General features: G+C 46.6%; 1 protein-coding gene across 2 annotated transcripts in view; it reads right to left on the bottom strand.

Annotated features, from left to right (window-relative positions):
• The window catches only part of UBXN11 (UBX domain protein 11), a 40,457-nt gene extending 22,616 nt beyond the window's left edge, over positions 1–17,841 (bottom strand). Inside the window, exons 1-6 of one of the 2 annotated variants that reach the window (XM_066573116.1) lie at positions 17,511–17,841; positions 17,399–17,439; positions 14,655–14,723; positions 14,474–14,568; positions 12,693–12,750; positions 10,904–10,983 (exon numbers count right to left, since the gene is read on the bottom strand). In XM_066573116.1, the coding sequence (XP_066429213.1) occupies positions 10,904–10,983; positions 12,693–12,750; positions 14,474–14,568; positions 14,655–14,723; positions 17,399–17,439; positions 17,511–17,632 (465 nt within the window). In that variant the 5' untranslated portion in view covers positions 17,633–17,841. The remainder of the gene's footprint in view (positions 1–10,903; positions 10,984–12,692; positions 12,751–14,473; positions 14,569–14,654; positions 14,724–17,398; positions 17,440–17,510) is intronic. The other variant, XM_066573125.1, reaches the window with a different exon arrangement.
• Positions 17,842–18,837: the final 996 nt, after the last annotated feature.

The following is an 18,837-nucleotide window of genomic DNA, read 5'->3' as shown; positions in this document are numbered from 1 at the left end:
CATTGGTCCTTAGGGTGAGGCTGCAAGTTGCTGCAGTTGCAAACCACACCCATAGGCAGTGGCAAAGGATGACACAATTTTGCAGATGTTACTGGTACAATGGCGACCATTCGCTTTCATATGTTGCTGTGGTTACGTACACCCTCACAGCTCAGTGTGCCGGCTCTATATACTGCTCTGATTAATTGAGATGCTTCGCCTACCCACTGACAGCATGACACACTGCCTAGAGACATGTCCCGCCATCCTGTCTAATATTTACTGTATTACACTAGCTAGATTCTTTGATGTGGTTTCTGAACACTTATGTTAGCCCTCAGGCAGGGAGAGAATGACAAAGATGCCTCTCTTCATTAGAAAGTTTCATACACACATTTAATACAGATTAAGGCCTCCCTCACACAGGGCGTTTTATACAGCGTTTAGCGCTGCCTTTTCAGCCCAGCGCTAAACGCTGTACAACACTCCCATTCATTTCAATGGGGCGGCTCACACAGGGCTGAAAACGCAGCGCCTCCCAACGCTGCGCTTTGACAGCGATGCATGTTCTATTTTGGGGCGTTTTCAGCCCTGCGTCGCCCATTAAAATGAATGGGCAGCGGTTTTAGCACTGCTGAAAACTCGGCAACACTTGGTGCCACGTTTTTGGTAGCGTTAACCGCTCGCCGATTTTCGGGGTGAGGGCTTGCAATAGAAGCCCTACCCCAAAAATCTGCCCCAGCTAGGTAGAGAGAAAAAAAGAAAGTTAATACTCACCTAGCCGCTGCAGTCCGGGTCGCGGCCGCTGGTCTCTGCCGCTGATCCAGGCTTCCCCTGCATTCACAAGTCTATTGCCATAGGCCAGGTTTGAGAACCCCGCCTCCGGCAATAGAGTGCTGTGATTGGTTATCGGCACGCTCGATGCCCAATCACAGCCCTTCATTGACTGTCTCAGCCAATCAGCGCCGGCAAGCTCTGATTGGCTGAGACAGTCAATGAAGGGCTGTGATTGGGCATCGAGCAAGCACCAACAACCAATCACAGCACTCTATTGCCGGAGGCCGGGTTCTCAAACCTGGCCTCCGGCAATAGACTTGGGAGTGCCGAGGAAGCCCGGATCAGCGGCAGAGACCAGCGGCCGCGACCCGGACTGCAGCGGCTAGGTGAGTATTACTTTTTTTTTTTCTTTTCAGCATTTTTGGCTGCGTTTTCAGCCAAGCTGAAAACGCAGCCAAAACGCTGGCATAAAGTATGCCAGCGCTGCTGAAACGGGGCGGAATCTGCAGTAACGCAGCGTTGAAAAACGTGCAAACGCCCTGTGTGAGGGAGGCCTTAAGGTGGATAGGCATGCTAAAGCAGCTGCTATATTATTGCACTGCATGCAAATTTGTTTGTACCCTAATTTTGCCTAGCTTGTAATCACTTTTTTTAAAGGAACACTTCTAGGAAATAATAGGGAAAAATACTGTGCAAATGGAAGGGACAAAATGTGCAGCTCTGTGCTTCAAGCTCCATTCATTACATACAGCATTTGACAACAGGGTTCAAGAAGTGTCCAATTGTAAACTATTTCGGCCTATCCTTAAGATAGGCCATCAGTAGCAGATGGCCATGAAATTCTGCTGCCTGGGACCTCCACCGATCAGCTATTCACCAGGCTGCTGCACTCTTGCAGTAAGCAGATTTCTGCAAGAAGCAGGCAGCAATGTCCCCACTGCAGTGGCCGTACTTCGTATTACAGGCCAATGTCCTGTTCGACTCAATGAAAATTTGTCTCTAATACTAAGCTTGGCCACTGTAGTGAGAACAAGTGCACCAACCTGATGAACAGTTGAATGGCGGAGTTGCGGGACAGCAAACCCCGTTGATCTACTATTGATGGTCTATTCTGCAGATAGGCCATCAATAATATTCAACTAAATAACCTCTTTTAGCACCAAATAGACCATAACACAAAATAACTAGGAAGTGCATAGGTAGCTTGGTTGTCTTGGTGCACCGGGTTTCTAAGTTCAACCCGGATGTGAGGTTTGCACGTTTGTGTTCTTCAAAAACATTCTGACAGTTTAGTGTGAGAGATCAGCTCTTGGGATAGAGGAAAATTTGACTGGCTGCACTGGGGCATGGAGAAATGTGAGCGATTATAACTTGTGAACAGTCACGTAAATGATGCCAGCTGGAAATCATGACACTACAGAAGAGGAGAGCAGAAGGAAGCGACAGTAGATTACCGCCTGCCTTCATGATCGCTGTGTACAGCAGTTTACTGCTGCTCTTGGTAATCAGACATCTACAGAAGCTGCCTGGTCTTAGCAGGCCATGACTTCCAGATTAACTCTACCGTATGCTGGGAGGCTGTATTTTTCCTGTAATTAGGGCTAATGTTTGCCCCAGTTAGGCTCACAGAGGTGGGTCGGATTTTGCATGCAGATTTGTGCAGTGGAAAATCCTGCAATCATTTGCGGAAAATAATTGCGAACGATCACGGAAGATCACTGATGCAAGCCTTTTTCTGCAAGGATGTATGCTATGCACAGCCCATCGTCCACGTGGATGAAAGCTCTCCCCTTCAGCCTGCATACTGGCTTTTCTATTGCTTTAACTTTGCTTATGAGTGGCGGAAACACTCGCAACTTCAATAGAAAAGCCGGAATGCTTGCTGTAGGGGAGAGAGCACTTTCTTCCGCGCAGACCATACGCGGTGCATAGCGTACATCTGCGTGAAAATAAAACCACTTGCCTCCACCATCAATTACAATTATTTTCAACGAATGCTCGCAGGTCTTTAGCTGCGGAATCCGACCTGCCCGTGTAAGCCCGGCCTTAGGGAGAAAACAAAAGTTAAACTGTCCCCAAAAATAAATACAAAACAAATAAAGTATACAAGAATACATACAAAGGAAAAAAAAACAAAGATTGCCACCACTAGCACAATCTATAGCTACCGCCCTGACGATCCACAGCTATATATTAAAAAAAATGAAAAAGGGGAAAACAGCTTAAATATGTATTCTAGTCGCATTTTGCACTCTTAAAAAAATTAAATAAATAGGCAATGCAAAAAACACTTTTTCAGTTTTTACATTTTCTTGTGATTTCACAACTAAATACCACTATAGTAATGGCATAGGGTGGTTTCCACATGGCTGAATGGCTCCGTCTTAGGATGGAATCAAACAGCGCTAAACGGATCCTATTGACTATAATTGTGTCCGTTCGCTCTCTGCTCACAATGTCCGGCTTTTACTACTTGCTGCCAGGGGATCAATTACAGCTCTCCTGCCCCAGCGATCACTGTGATTGGTCAATCAGCACTGACTAACCAGTCAGAGCACAGAAGCTTGAGTCTACACCATTTATAATGGGACAAGTGAGGATGACTCCACTTTTCTGGCATTACCCTCTCCATCATCAAGCAAGTCTAAACCTCCACCCCTCCCTGTAGCCCTGAGACGGCGTCCAAGGACTGCCACTTCAAAGGACCCAAGATTCATCTGATGCTCACTGGAGTACAGAAAATGTCAGACTCCAGATCCTTGACTTTACTGGGAACTCAGGGATACAATTTAATACCCGCGGGGCTCAGAGGGATGGTCATTAAGTTTTTCTTCTTCCTTTTCAGATGATTTTATTGCCCACATTGTTACCAAAACTATTTCACATGCCCAGAATTTCATCCAAGGAAAACTCAACTCCAGGTTTGCAAAACTCCACAGATGGACCCAGTGGATGCATAAGAAGTCACAAGATTTGGGGACATTCTATTATGCATGAGGCTAGTAAAGAAACCAAGTATAAGGACCTACCTGAGCATGGATATTTAATATGTCCCGCATGGTTATGTCAAGGACTTATTTTGAAGCAAACATAAAATGCCTGCATTATACTGACAATATGCAGTGCCCACTCAGCCGGAAATACAGCATTTTAATGCCAAGTTTGACCAGGCGTACACCTCTGAGAACTACATTTCTGTAGATGAGAGTCCCTGCTACATTTCAATGGGGGCTTCAATTTCGCCAGTACCTGCCGGGTAAGATTATGGCATGGCATGTAAATGTACAAGTTGTGCGAGAATACATCACGGTAAAGCCATAATTTCAGGATTTATAAAGAGAAGGATGTCAAAGCAGAACCCACAGAATGCCCCCCTTCTGGGAATTACAGGGGGAAAAAAAATGTATGGGCCCCCCACTACTGGAACGGGATTACCACCTATTCCTGAATAATATTTACACCAGTGTTCCCCTGTTACATTTGTGTAGGCAAAACAAACACCAGGCCCACACGAACGTGATCTATAAGGGGTTAGGGACCACCAAGAACAGTGTCAGGAAACTGACTCGGATTGAACGTACTCGCAGAAGACACAAACAGGAACCGACTGACGATACACACTCACTTTGCATACCTGTGCACATAAGCAGAAGTTAAAGCTATAAACGTATGAGGTATTGGTTCGTATATTGGCCAAAATGCTTAAGCCCGCAAGCTGCGATCAAGGCTCCTCGTTCTTTTGCGGGCTTCTACACTAGTAAGACAATATGTACCAGAGGACTCCTAAGGGCTACCCTAGCCCAGATATGGCAAACAAACTCAGCAGGAGAAAGCAGAGACAAACTGACAGAAAATAAATGTAAGAAAAGACATGAACCATCAAGCTGCAACAGACAAGGATACATGACTGCTCACCCTGGAAACCAAACAGACACTACTAGGAGCTGGGTAAATATGTGAGCAAAGACCTGGGGGATTGGCTAGCAGGAGAACACCACACCCAGCCAGCTCAATCATTCCACACCTGTAGTATTATAGGTCCCAGCAGCACAACCTAACATCCCCTATTCCAGAGCATCGCTTGCAGAAAAACTGTGGCATGTGGCACAGTTAACAGAAAAGCTACTTGGGCAAATTCTCAGGGTGAGAACAGGGCACTATGCAGTGACAAAGTGTTGTGTGTTAAGTATAAGGACAAGATGATGTCCTAATATTGAGTACAATACACAGCGATAGCTGTACCCCTGCCCAGTAGGAGGTAGCAGTACAGAGACCCCCCAGCCAAACTGTGTCCTTGACTACAAGAGGTACATGGGAGGGGTTGACCAGTAAGTGGGCCTTATAATACCATGCAGAAAAATAGGGTGTTATATAAAACACCTGGCTGTGCACATAATACAGGTGGCATTGTATAAAGGCTACGTGCTACATCGATGTGCAGACCAGATGGGCCCCTTTCTTGAATTCCAGGAGGAGGTCATCAAGGCCCTAATATTTGGGGACCAAGAAGCGAGGCCACACATATAGTATCAGGGCAACACTTTCCTAGTGAAATTCCCTCCACTGGGAAGAGAGGAAGGACCTAAACGAGCTGCAGAGTCTGTTACAAACGAGGGATAAGGAAGGACATCACATATCACTGTGACAGCTGCCCCACACAACCCGGACAGTGCAGATTTGTTCAAAATATACCACATGTCCCTGGGATTGAAATTGCGTTGAACCACTGATTTACGCTGATGTACTCGTCACAGCTTATACATATAGCCACATGCTGGTTCTTTCCTTATGAGCCCAGCCATATGCCCAAACAGCAGTTTGTATCCATATACGGGGCATTTCTGTGCTCGGGAGAAATTGGGTGAGGCTGGGTTCACACAGGGTGGATTTGCCGCGAAAATCCAGAATTTCACCGCGGCAAATCCGTCCGCGGTCGCGAATCCCGGGATAAGCCAGCCATGTGGAAGAGATTGTTCAGAAACCTCGTCCACATGGGACAGCAAAGTCGGCCGCAGCACGTCCATTTTTTTTTAAATTCTGCTGCGGCTGCGCTCTCCTCTATGGGAGCGCCGGCCGCAGTGGAAAAGCAAGCAGCCAGGCTGTTTCAAAACCCGCGGCTAAGTGCCGCGGGGTTTGAAGCAACGCTTTTCCTGGCAGAAATCTCGCGTTTTTTTCTACAGCCAAACCACGAGATTTTTGCCTGGAATCCGACGTGTGAAAACCCAGCCTCACAGATTGGGAGGTGCTTTTTCTCCCTCTGCCCCTGGGGCTAAATCTACATATTACTCACAAATCACCTGTGGGGTCAAAACGCTGACTATACCCCTCGAAGAATTCCCTAAGGGGTCTAGTTTCTAAAAGGGGGTCAGAATCTGGGGGCTTCAAATGTACTGGTAGCTCAGGAGCTGCAAACACAACATGGCGTCCGAAAGTTATTCCAGCACAATCTACATTCCAAAACCCAAATAGCGCTCCTTCCCTTCTGAGCCTGGCCATGTGCCCAAACAGCAGTTTACATCCACATATGGGGCATTTTTAAAAACTGCAGAATCCAGGTAATTTTCTTTCTCTGCTAACTCCTGCTGCGTTGTAGAAAAAATGGATTTAAATTGAAAATTCTCAGTTAATTTAATTTTCTTTAAAAAAAAAATTAAAAAAAATATATTGATAAAAATGTACCACTAACAAACTAAAATATGTCACAGAAAAACAGTCTCAGAATCCTGTTGATAACTTTTGAATGCTTTTACTTATTACCACATAAAGGGGCAGATGTCAGATTTGAAAATAAGGCTGATCCTTAGGCCTCCCTCATATGGGCGACACGGCACCGCCGCGAGGAAGGGAAAAAAAAAAAGAAAATCGAAGCGATATTGCATCGCTGGTTCGTGCAATATCGCTGTGCCTTCTCGCGGCAATACCGCAAATTTGTAGCACTACAAAGTCGCATGTGGCTCTACAAAAAATTAAAAAAATAAAAAAATAAAAAAATCGCTACAAAGTTGAAATATAAGCCCTAACTTGAAAATAAGCTCTAACTAAGCGTCAGCCAATCACAGCCAGCACTTCCAGGAGGCGGGGATTTTCCAATCCCAGTCCATAAGACATGAAGGAGAATAGTGACGGGGACCCGGGGAAAAGATGCGGCCAGCTGACAGCGCGTCAAAGGTGATGTATACGGTTTATTTTTTTCTCCTGCAACTAGGGCTTAGTTTAGGGCTTTGACAGTAGGATGTCCTACTGTCAAACGTTGCATTGCGTTTTTGTGCAATGCGATGCAACAGAGAGGAAGGCTCCATAGGGAAACATGGGCTACAAAACCTCAAAATCGCGGGCATATCGCCGGACCCACGAGGTTTTTCTGTTGGGTTGTTGCATGCTACAAAACATCGCATGTGTGAAGGAACCCATAGGAAAGCATGGGCTTCTCATACATGTGATTTGTAGCATTGTAGCAACGCGACTTTGTCGCCCGTGTGAAGGAGGCCTTAAGGCCTAAATAGGTCATGTCCTTAAGGGGTTAAGTAGTCCCTTAGGTCTCAATCACACAAGCACTGTTTTTGCGCAATATAGGCACGTGAAAAGATTGCGTCTATTAGAAACAATGGTTTCCTATAGAAGCATTTAAATGGAGGAAATTTAGACGTGTTAGATACTCGCACCAATAAAAGATAGGACATGTGACTGCTAAGCTCGCATCTAAGGTCCGTGCTACGAGAAAAGATAGGACCTGACCTATCTTTGGTGCTTGCTTTCCATACACTAACATGGGAGCTGGAATAGCACGCTCCTCCCATCGTGTAAACAGGCAATTTCACAGCTAATTAAAATAGCTTGAAATCACGCAATCTTTAGTGGAGTAAAGAAGCGATCTTCTGAAATGCCCCAGGGCTTTCTTGGCAGAATGCCTGCCAAGCCATGTCTGTGGGTTGGCTTGATAGAATGCCCGCCTGATCGCAGTAGGATGTAATTGCATGGAATTACATCATACTGCAGGAGAGATTAAGGCATTGCAAGTTGTTATCCCTGTTGGCACTAAAAAAAAAGAAAAAAGATTAATAAAGTTTTACTAATTATTAAAATAACTCAAACGTTTAAACTCCCTCCCCCCTTTGCTATATAGCAATATATTGCTATATTATAATTAAACAATATAATTAATAAAACTAAAATGCATATTTAGTATTGCCATGGCCGTAAAGGTCCGATCTATTAAAAGGAACATATTATTTACCCCGCACAATGAACGTCATCAGAAAGGGGGGGGGGGGGAACAAAAAAAACCAAGCCCTCATACATCTATGTCGATGGATAAATAAAAGAGTTACAATTCTTTAAAATGGAAGGGGGAATGAAATTGGGGGGGGGGGGCGGGGGAAGGACCCTCAGAGGCTACTTGTGTTTAGTGGACCTCTTTTCCACCTTGCGTAGCTCTTGTTTACAACTAGATATGACTATACGACGCAATCGAAGAGATTTCACCCAGTTAACAGTTTGAGAGGGAGCGCATTATTGGAATGCGAGAGGCTGAATGGTCGTATCGACGAATTGCCCGGCACTGGGGCCGTTCTGACTAGTCTGTTAGGAGGTGCTGGGACCAGTTTAAGTATGAGGACACGCACACAAGGCAACCGGGCACAGGAGACTCTCGACAGACCACCAGTAGAGAGGAATTGCTGATTCTATGATAAGCATGAGCAGTTCCAACTGTTTGATTGTCCTCCATCCAGCGACAGGTGGTACAAAAGCTACAGGCCCTTGTGTTTGTCACAACCATTTCCAGGCGCTTGGCTGAAGGACATTTGGTCTCGCGGAGCCCATTATGTGTGCTGCCTTGGACATCTACTGTTCCCTCAGTTTGCAATGATGTTATGAATGACGAAACTGCTACGGAATGGAACCAGGTTGTCTTCAGCCATGAATCCAGGTTTAGTTTGGGCACCGACAACGGCCATGTTCATGTCTGGAGACTTAGGGGTGAGCGCCTCAATCCTGCCTTTGCTGTGAAGCCGCACATTGCCCCCCCTGCTGGAGTGATGGTCTGGATGCCATCGCATGCAACAGTCGGTCACTCCTAGTAGTGGTACGAGAGACAATGACAGCTCAGCGATATGTTCAGGACATCCTGCAGCCATATGTATTACTCTTATGGCGGCTTCCAAGAAGCATTTTCCAGCAGGATAATACTCGGCCGCACACAAGGGTGTCACAGGAACGCCTCCACAACACTGTCACACTTCTGTGGGTGCCCCTCACCAGATTTATCACCAATAGACCATGTATGGGATTCTCTGGGATGCCAACTTTTGACAGCCTATGATTTTGCACAATCTACAGGCTCAGTTTACAGGAAATGTGGTCATATATGCCGCAGGATACCATATGGAACCTGTATGCCTCCATGCCCCCTGTATCACAACTTGTATCCAAGCTAGAGGCAGTACAACAGGGTGCTAGAGCTTCCATGCCCGCCCATATCACATCTTGTATCCAAGCTAGAGGTGGTACAATAGAGTACTAGAGCCTCCATGCCCCCCCATATCACATCTTGTATCCAAGCTAGAGGTGGTACAATACAGTACTAGAGCCTCCATGCCCCCCGTATCACATCTTGTATCCAAGCTAGAGGTGGTACAATACAGTACTAGAGCCTCCATGCCCGCCCGTATCACATCTTGCATCCAAGCTAGAGGCAGTACAACAGGGTACTAGAGCTTCCATGCCTGCCCATATCACATTGTGTATCCAAGCTAGAGGTGGTACAATAGAGTACTAGAGCCTGCATGCCCGCCTGTATCACAACTTGTATCCAAGCTAGAGGTGGTACAATACAGTACTAGAGCCTCCATACCCCCCCATATCACATCTTGTATCCAAGCTAGAGGTGGTACAATACAGTACTAGAGCCTCCATGCACCCCCATATCACATCTAGTATCCAAGCTAGAGGTTGTACAATAGAGTACTAGAGCCTCCATGCCCCCTATATCACATCTTGTATCCAAGCTAGAGGTGGTACAATACAGTACTAGAGCCTCCATGCCCCCCGTATCACATCTTGTATCTAAGCTAGAGGTGGTACAATACAGTACTAGAGCATCCATGTCCCCCATATCACATCTTGTATCCAAGCTAGAGGTGGTACAATACAGTACTAGAGCCTCCATGCACCCCCATATCACATCTAGTATCCAAGCTAGAGGTTGTACAATAGAGTACTAGAGCCTCCATGCCCCCCATATCACATCTTGTATCCAAGCTAGAGGTGGTACAATACAGTACTAGAGCCTCCATGCCCCCCGTATCACATCTTGTATCTAAGCTAGAGGTGGTACAATACAGTACTAGAGCCTCCATACCCCCCCATATCACATCTTGTATCCAAGCTAGAGGTGGTACAATACAGTACTAGAGCCTCCATGCACCCCCATATCACATCTAGTATCCAAGCTAGAGGTTGTACAATAGAGTACTAGAGCCTCCATGCCCCCTATATCACATCTTGTATCCAAGCTAGAGGTGGTACAATACAGTACTAGAGCCTCCATGCCCCCCGTATCACATCTTGTATCTAAGCTAGAGGTGGTACAATACAGTACTAGAGCATCCATGTCCCCCATATCACATCTTGTATCCAAGCTAGAGGTGGTACAATACAGTACTAGAGCCTCCATGCACCCCCATATCACATCTAGTATCCAAGCTAGAGGTTGTACAATAGAGTACTAGAGCCTCCATGCCCCCCATATCACATCTTGTATCCAAGCTAGAGGTGGTACAATACAGTACTAGAGCATCCATGTCCCCCATATCACATCTTGTATCCAAGCTAGAGGTGGTACAATACAGTTCTAGAGCATGCATGCCTGCCTGTATCACATCTTGAATCCAAGTTAGAGGCGGTATAGCAGGGTACTAGAGCCTACTTTCAAGTGTTCAGTCTTCTGCAATAAATTATCCCTTTGCTCTGCTATTGTAATCACTTACTTATATCAATGTTACAATCACACACATACTGTAGTTTCAGTCCATTCCGACAACGCCTTCTAGGTGCTTGATTATTTTGAAAAGTTGTATTTATGTATTCCATAAACAAGAATGCTGACTGAGTAGCTTAGAGTAGAAGTGAGGAGCATTGATAGCCATACCTCCATGTCATTTACTTTCTTCTGCAGTTCCTGACATTTTCTCTCAAACTCATGAACCTGCTTCTCCCCTTCTGGATGGTCTGTAGTCAGAAGATTAATTCACAGATCAGTTCTCGACTCTATTTACTATTCACTGCTGAGAACCTACAATTAATAAAATACAACCTTAAATAATACATTAAAATCTCTATGGTGGGACCCACTCCATGAAAACAAACAACCAAACATAGAATGAAATCTGGTATTAATGAAAATTCCCAGATTTCTACTTATTAGACCTAGGGATACAAAATTGGTATCATTACCGTGTATAGGTTGTAGGTAATGGGGCCACAATATGGGACTAGTTGTTATGAAAATATATGAAAGTTGGTTCTCGATTCCCCAAACAACTCTATATATACGGTGGAAGGCCTTATTCACATGGGTGTATTTGTCATCAGCATTTTGTGAGCCAAAACCAGGAGTGGGTCCAAAATACGGAAGAAATGCAAATCATTCCATTATACTTTCTCTCCACTTCTGGCTTTGGCTCACAAAATACGGATGAAAAATACGCCCGTGTGAAGGAGCCCTTAGTGTGGTCTAAAGATTAGAACCACGGGATAGACAGACAAATGTTTTCCCAAACTGGTATCTGTTTAAGGCCGCCTGCAGACGGGCGGGTCGGATCCAGCGATTCTCGCCGCGGGACCCGACCCGAGCGCCTGCAGAGAGCGGGGCGTACTTACCCGCGGCTCCTTGATGTGCCGGCGCATGCGCAGACCAGAGCCGGCAGCGGGTGAGTGACGTTTCTGTGCAGGGCTCTGCAAGCCCCACACAGAAATAGAGCATGCCGCAATTTGTTTGCCGCACGAGATTTCGCGCGGCCGTCTGCATAGGATTGCTCCAGCGGCGGAAATTCCGCTGGAAATCCCGCCGCGGAATTTCCACTCGTGTGCAGGTGCCCTAAGTGATATACGTTATTATCATTTGGATAATTAGTGGCGTAATCAATGCACCTTCTGATTAGGATAGCTCATTTAGGGGAAACAAATAACGATACGTGGACTTAGTTGATGACTTCGATTCACTGCCTTATAGCATGCAGAGAGTAAGGTTAAGCTTACAATCACACGTATCTGTGCAGGTCTTATTTTTTTCTCCTTTTTCTTCAGAAAAACATATCTGCCTAGTGATGGTAGATGATCTCTCTAGATACTATATATACATTGAGGGGATTCCTAGCTACCATGGAATGATTTTATGGTGTCATTTTGACAGATGTTAAATCTTGGGCGGTTTCCAATCTAGCTCAGATGTATGCGGATCTTCTGTGAGACTGTAGGTAAAGTCTCATCTGCACTTTATGAGTTACTAACTGATAGGTAGTCTAGTACTGATGTTAGTCCTTTCTTGAGATCATCTATTATGCCTATTGATGCGTTTCTACAGCTACGGTATTTTTACTGTTTCATCAGGATAGTTAAACCCACTCATTTACTCAAAACATGCAGCCATGATGAAAGGTCTGATAGGTCTGTCAGTTTATACTGGGGTATCATACCCAGAGGCTGTTGTATCCCTAGGTCTTATAAGTAGAAATCTGGGAATTTTCATTAATACCAGATGTCATTCTATGTTTGGTTGTTTGCTTTCATAGAGTGGGTCCCATGATAGAGATTTTAATGTATTATTAAATATTATGTTTTATGAATTGTAGGTTCTCAGCAGTGAACAGTAATCAGAAGATTAGGCAATGAACTCATCAGTCACCCCATTCATACATATGAAGATAATTATGTCTTACCTGTTCTTTGTAGTTTTAATTTCTTGATCTTCTGCTCCAAGGAGGCAATCGCTTGATCCTAAAACACTAGTAATTATTAGGACATTATAGTACCAGTGATTCTGGTGCTGCAATGCGCCACACAGCTCCGCTATATGGTACATCCATTATGATCCCCACACATCACACACACAGCAGCTTGATTATCACACAAGACAAAAACACAGCTTGGCTCCTCCAGCAGCAGTGACATCACCACAGGTCCTTCAGCCCACTGGATCTCTGGGGTGGTGGTAGGTCAGTGTGTTCTGTCAGGACTGCTGAGTTGTGTCTGACATAATAGCGGCTTAGTTGTATTCTCAGTGTGTTAGGACCTGCCATAATGGTGCCAGGGGGCGGACCTATGACGGGAGCAGGAGGCAGGGCTATGACGTCGTCGGGGCTATGACGTCGCCAGGGAGCTGAGCTATGAGACTCACTCACACATATACTCACATACATACAAACAGACAACTGGTCGTTAGTAGTTTGACAAGTCATTTGATATGAATGCAGTATATACACAACTTCTGTGTGAAAGCATCTAGCGGCTATACAAAACAGTTTGGCCCACACCTCCCAATTAATCAAGGAAGCAACATTAGTTACTATTACAACACTTCCTAAACAACTGTGCTGTCTGGCTGATTGCATATCTCCTAAAAAGTCCATAGGCTGCTCCTGTATCTTCTCTAAAGTTCACTGAATATTTACAACACGCATGCACTTAAAGAGACACGACAGTTGTTGTTTTTTTTTTTACTCACTATGTATCGCGTGAATTACTTGCCTTTCTGTTCTCTTAAAGCAGAGCTCAGTCACCTGTACCACACAGGCTGTTCACAAGGAGGGGGGAAAATATCACAGCTGACCTTGTTGATCTCAGCCCTGATGTTAGCAGGGATGGAAATGGAAGCTGAGAGCTCCATCTGCATTGCAGTGGCCGAGGTTGGTAACTGCAAGCGCAGCTCCAATTGAATTCAACAGGAGCTCTGCCTCCAATTACCAACCCAGGAAGTAGCAATGTAGATGGTGCTATCAGTTTCCGGCTCGGTCTCCAATGACAGCTGGCTCAATATTAGCCGATTGCCAGGGATCCCAAGCGGCAGATCCCTTGTTGATCAACTATGTAACTATCTTGAGTGAAGTCCAGGATAACCCCTTTAATAGGTTATTAATGGCAAAACAAAACGGTTTCTGAGAAACTCAGATATCTTTCGATTAAAATTGGACAGTCCTAAGCGAGGAGTTTTATATTCCATAACATAACTTCTTCCTAAAAGTTAAATGGTGCCTGATTTAGGCCATTTCCACAGAAAGGACCCATGATGCACTGAGGTGGGTTAGTACACCCACAGTCAGGCTGGGACACTCATCTGTAATATGAATATATAAATGCAGCCGTAATACACTTTTATGAAACTGGCCTCACAAAAATTACCCCACTCTTCCTGATGAGTCTGTGTTGAAAAAACAACTTCAACCAAATAGCCAAGTATGTCACTGCACCAGCCTTCAGACAAGAGATGTCACTATAAAATCCACTTTATGCCATGTCTCGTGAAGAGTGAGGTCAGTGGATGTTGTATTTTCAGGAGACCTGGCATAAAGTTGATTCTATAGAGACATTTCTTGTCCAAGGTCTGGTGCGGTGACATATTTGGATACTTGGTTGACTCTTCGAGCCGTGGTGGAACTCTTGATTCTGGGAGATCTTTTCTAATGTTTGGAGAGATACCACTGTAACACTGAGCGCTTCAGACCTTCAGCTGGATTTCCTGTGCTTGTAGTTTCACTCGGGTCTCCAACTCACTTACTCTGGTCACAGAGCTGCTTAATAAAGCAAAGTCACTTAAACCTGCAAGAAAATAACAAATCTGGTCAACAGGTCACCCACATAGCAGCCTTCTAAATCCCACAGGATTACTTTCCTGAAAGTCTCACCATGTTCCTTCCCAAGTGTGTAGTGTCCCATAGGCTGAAGAAAACTGCTGCTGGATGGAAGACCTGAAACTGACAAAAAGAAAATAAAGGCCTATGAAATTAGAGATCTACATAATAATAATAAAAGTAGTTTCTTACTCACTGAATGGACTTGTTAGGGTGTTTCACACCTGCGCCAGGGATTCAGCTTTCCTGCTCAGAGGGCATTTTTTAATTAAAGGGGTTGTCTCGCGAAAGCAAGTGGGGTTCAGCACTTCTGTATGGCCATATTAATGCACTTTGTAATATACATCGTGCATTAAATATGAGCCATACAGAAGTTATTCACTTACCTTCCTTGCGCTGGCGTCCCCGTCTCCATGGCTCCGTCTAACTTCAGCGTCTAATCGCCCGATTAGACGCGCTTGCGCAGAAGGGTCTTCTCCCATCTGTTCGGTCCAGCACGAGCGGCATTCTGGCTCCGCCCCGTCACGTGTGCCGATTCCAGCCAATCAGGAGGCGGGAATCGGCACACGTGACAGGGCGGAGCTACGCGATGAAGCGTAGAAGGGGCGGAGCCAGAACGCCGCTGCTGCCAGACCGAGCCGAAGGCAGAAGACCCTTCTACGCAAGCGCGTCTAATCAGGCGATTAGACGCTGAAGTTAGGCGGAGCCATGGAGACGGGGATGCCAGCGCAGGGAAGGTGAGTGAACAACTTCTGTATGGCTCATATTTAATGCACGATGTATATTACAAAGTGCATTAATATGGCCATACAGAAGTGTATACCCCCACTTGCTTTCACGGGACAACCCCTTTAAGTACTTCCAATTAACTTACAATAAAGGCATCCACGGTGCTGTACATAATGGAATACTAAATAAGGTGTATTACCTGAAACTCTATGTTGTACTGTTACGTGAGCAATGTAAAGTAGTATGTACTACTGCAATCACTCCTTTAAACGCCCCGTCACTGGCAGGGATGGCAGTAATAGTATTCTTGCCATGGCTGGAGCGCACGTCTTGGTAGCATAATAAAGCCAAGAATGTTAGCTTCCAAATGATAATAGCCTCAATATTGTAGGCACAGAAGGAGGGATGGGAGAGGTGACCTCAGGAAGAACGAACAGTCTATTAAGCCACCCCAGGAGAGCACACACGGGCTGCTGAAGGTTTGGTAGATGCGATTTGTCTTATGCTGCTGGTTTGGATGCCGAAGTTAAATACGTTAAATGTTTGGTATGTGACAGAGCGCGCGCGGGGATGGCGACCGTTTGTGCCATCAGTGTCCGGCCTCAATGTGCACTCAGCTTACACGCAGGACCTTTTTCGTCTGCACCTGCTCTGACCGTTGAGTTAAGCACATGGTTCGCAAATTCCCACGCATGCACCATATTGTCTCCAGCGGCATTTTCCACCGGACAGCGTGATTGGTTTAGATAGGAGCAACATTGAGCTGAACGGCTCTAAGTAATGCAGTCACCATATAATAGTCCGATAGAAGTCTACACAGCGATAGTTATCAGCCCGTGTAAATGGGCCCTTGCCTTCCTGTTACTAATGAGCAGCTCAGTAACCCCCTGCAATAGTACTAGTGTATCCTATGTGACCCTCCATTACACTGATGCACTCCCCCCCATCCACAAATAGTGATGCCCACCTGTGCTCCCTCCACCCAATCACTGATACCCCCTCCCCTTTGCCTGAACATATGGGAGAAGAAGCTTTGCTGAAGGGCCTTTTACACGGGCCGATAATGTTTCAGATTTCTGCATCCAATGTGGCACTAACTGAATGATGAACACGAATCATTTGCTTTTCATTCGTTATTCAGTTTCTGCATGCATAAAACTGAATGATAGATCGGTCCAATAAACTGGCAGTTGCTCATTTATGAATAATTGCCTATTTACTGTGAATAGAGGCGGGTGGACCAGAGCCGTGCTGGTCTTGCTTCCCCTCCATTCATTCAGCAACGCTCATTCCTCTGTAGAAGCACAGGAATGATCCTCGCTGGGACGGACTGTCGGGTATCGGAGCCGGACACGTCGCCCTGTGTAAGAGTATCCTTACCTTCAGCCACTCTCTGTCCCGGCAGCACTACACCAGGAGCAGAGAGGAGGGGGGAGAGCAGCTGAAAGTAAGTGACGGGGTAGGCCATTCGACCCCAGGCTCCATAGCAGTTGCTTGGTGGCACACCTATGCTGATCAACAGGGGTCCTGCCGCTGCAACCCCGAATGATCCTGAGAACAAGCGTCAAGCACTCGGCCATCTCCGGCAGTCTCGCTGAAATAAATGAGCAGTGTTGTGCAGAAGCAACCACCATTGCAGGATGCTCCAGACCACCATTTTTAGGACTGAGGGAGTCGCAGTGTTTGGACCCCCCTGATCTGCAAGATACCCCTATTACTGGCTATTATGAGCACCACAAGCCAAGTGATGGAGCTCATAGGGCAGGAGCCCAGGGTGGTATTTCTCATGCCCACCTCTCGCTGCCCGCGCTGTTGGCATGCAGACCGTGCAGCAGACTCAGATCTGCAGATTGTGGACACTTCCATACAAATCAGTGGGAGAGCGCAGCCTGGAGCTGGGGGTCCGCTGCAGGGTAGTCGGGCACCAACTGTCAGGGCTAACCGTGAGGAGGGGGGAGTATAAAGACCTCCCTGCGCTCCTGCCCGGTGGGCGCCATCACTGTGCTGCAGGCAGGCATGTAGTTATACACCCGGGAGGCGCCTCACACCCCGCAGGACCAGACAGTTACCCCGGGGTGCCGCGTTGTCCTTGTACGGGGCGGCTCTCCTCCTAGAAGGAACACAGCAGCGGTTACACACAGCGGAGGCACACAATGGGGCGGGAAGCGGAGATGGAAATACCCGGCAGCGTCATCTGGCTTCTTCTGCGGAGTCTCCATGGGCTCGGATGACACCTGACCGTAGTGACCGCCGAGGATCCTACTCCTCCGGGATCTCCTCAGTGTGACTAGCGGGCCGCTCATAGTGCACACAGCGCGCCGCCATATTGTTTGTAGCCGGTAGCCTAGCAACGAAGACGCCCGGTGGTCACAAGCAGCGGGCTGAGGCCTCTCTATGGCCGCAGTGACGGTTATGTGTGATGGGTTTCTGCCGGGATCTCCGCGGTCCTCTGGTCACGTGCTCACCCCAATGGAGTCAGCAGCAACCGGCGGCCACACGAGCAAGTGGCGGACATGCACCGGGCGGCCCTGTTATACAGGATGTGTTCCGACTTAGGATGGGAGATGCTGCGCTACAATGGAAGTGCTGGGGCCCGCGGCCGTATACAGCGGTCGCGTCACCGCTTTGTGGGATGCGTTGTACTGTAACGCCTTTCAGTAAGGCCTCGTTCACACAAGCGCGGTTTTAGCGCATTATAGGCGCGTAAAAAGATTGCGTCTAATAGAACCGATGGTTTCCTGTAGAAGCGTTAACACGAAGGAAAGTTGGATGCGCAAAAATGTCACAGTTTTACCACTATGTGAGCCGGCGTATCGTCACGTATGGCGACAATCGATGACTGCATCACAGCGTATCTCACGCATGCTGACATGCCATCTTTTTTTCTCTTAAATTTCCCTATTGTCGCTCAGCGGCATTGCGTGTAAACGCCTCACACATGCAAGCACAGTGTTTATTACACGTCCATAGAGAACAATAGGGCTCTAGTGTGCGTAATATGCGGTAAAATAGAACATGCTGCGTCCTTTATTTACGCGGGTCAATGAAAACGAATGGACTTTCATTAACTCCACCGCGTATGGCGCAATGAGAGTCCGCTGGTGTGAGCCCGCCCTTGTAGTGGGCAGATAAATAGGGCATCAATGTAGTTGGTAACCAAGAGTGCGTTGGGAGATGAAATCACACAGACGAAGCTAGTGGATATGGAACCCCCCGATAACCGGCTGAGGTGACGCAGATGGCAAGGAGCACAGAAATAATACTTAAAGGGCCACTCCAGCAAAAACACATTTTTCCATCTCTGCCCCCTTCCCCCGACCTGATGCCTCTTCCACTCTGGAGGTCTCCTCTGTTTATACCAGCGACGTCCCTTCAGTGCAGCCATCATCTTGATGCTGAAAGATTTTGGTTACACTTTCACATCCATCCCATGATGCATCAGCACTAGTGATGAGCGAGCATACTCGCTAAGGGCAATTGCTCGAGCAAGCATTCCCCTTAGCGAGTA

This window comes from Eleutherodactylus coqui, chromosome 1 (assembly GCF_035609145.1).
Source record: "Eleutherodactylus coqui strain aEleCoq1 chromosome 1, aEleCoq1.hap1, whole genome shotgun sequence".
NCBI lineage: Eukaryota > Metazoa > Chordata > Amphibia > Anura > Eleutherodactylidae > Eleutherodactylus > Eleutherodactylus coqui.
The sequence above is the reverse complement of the archived record's forward strand: the minus strand, read 5'-3'. Positions and strand labels throughout refer to the sequence as shown.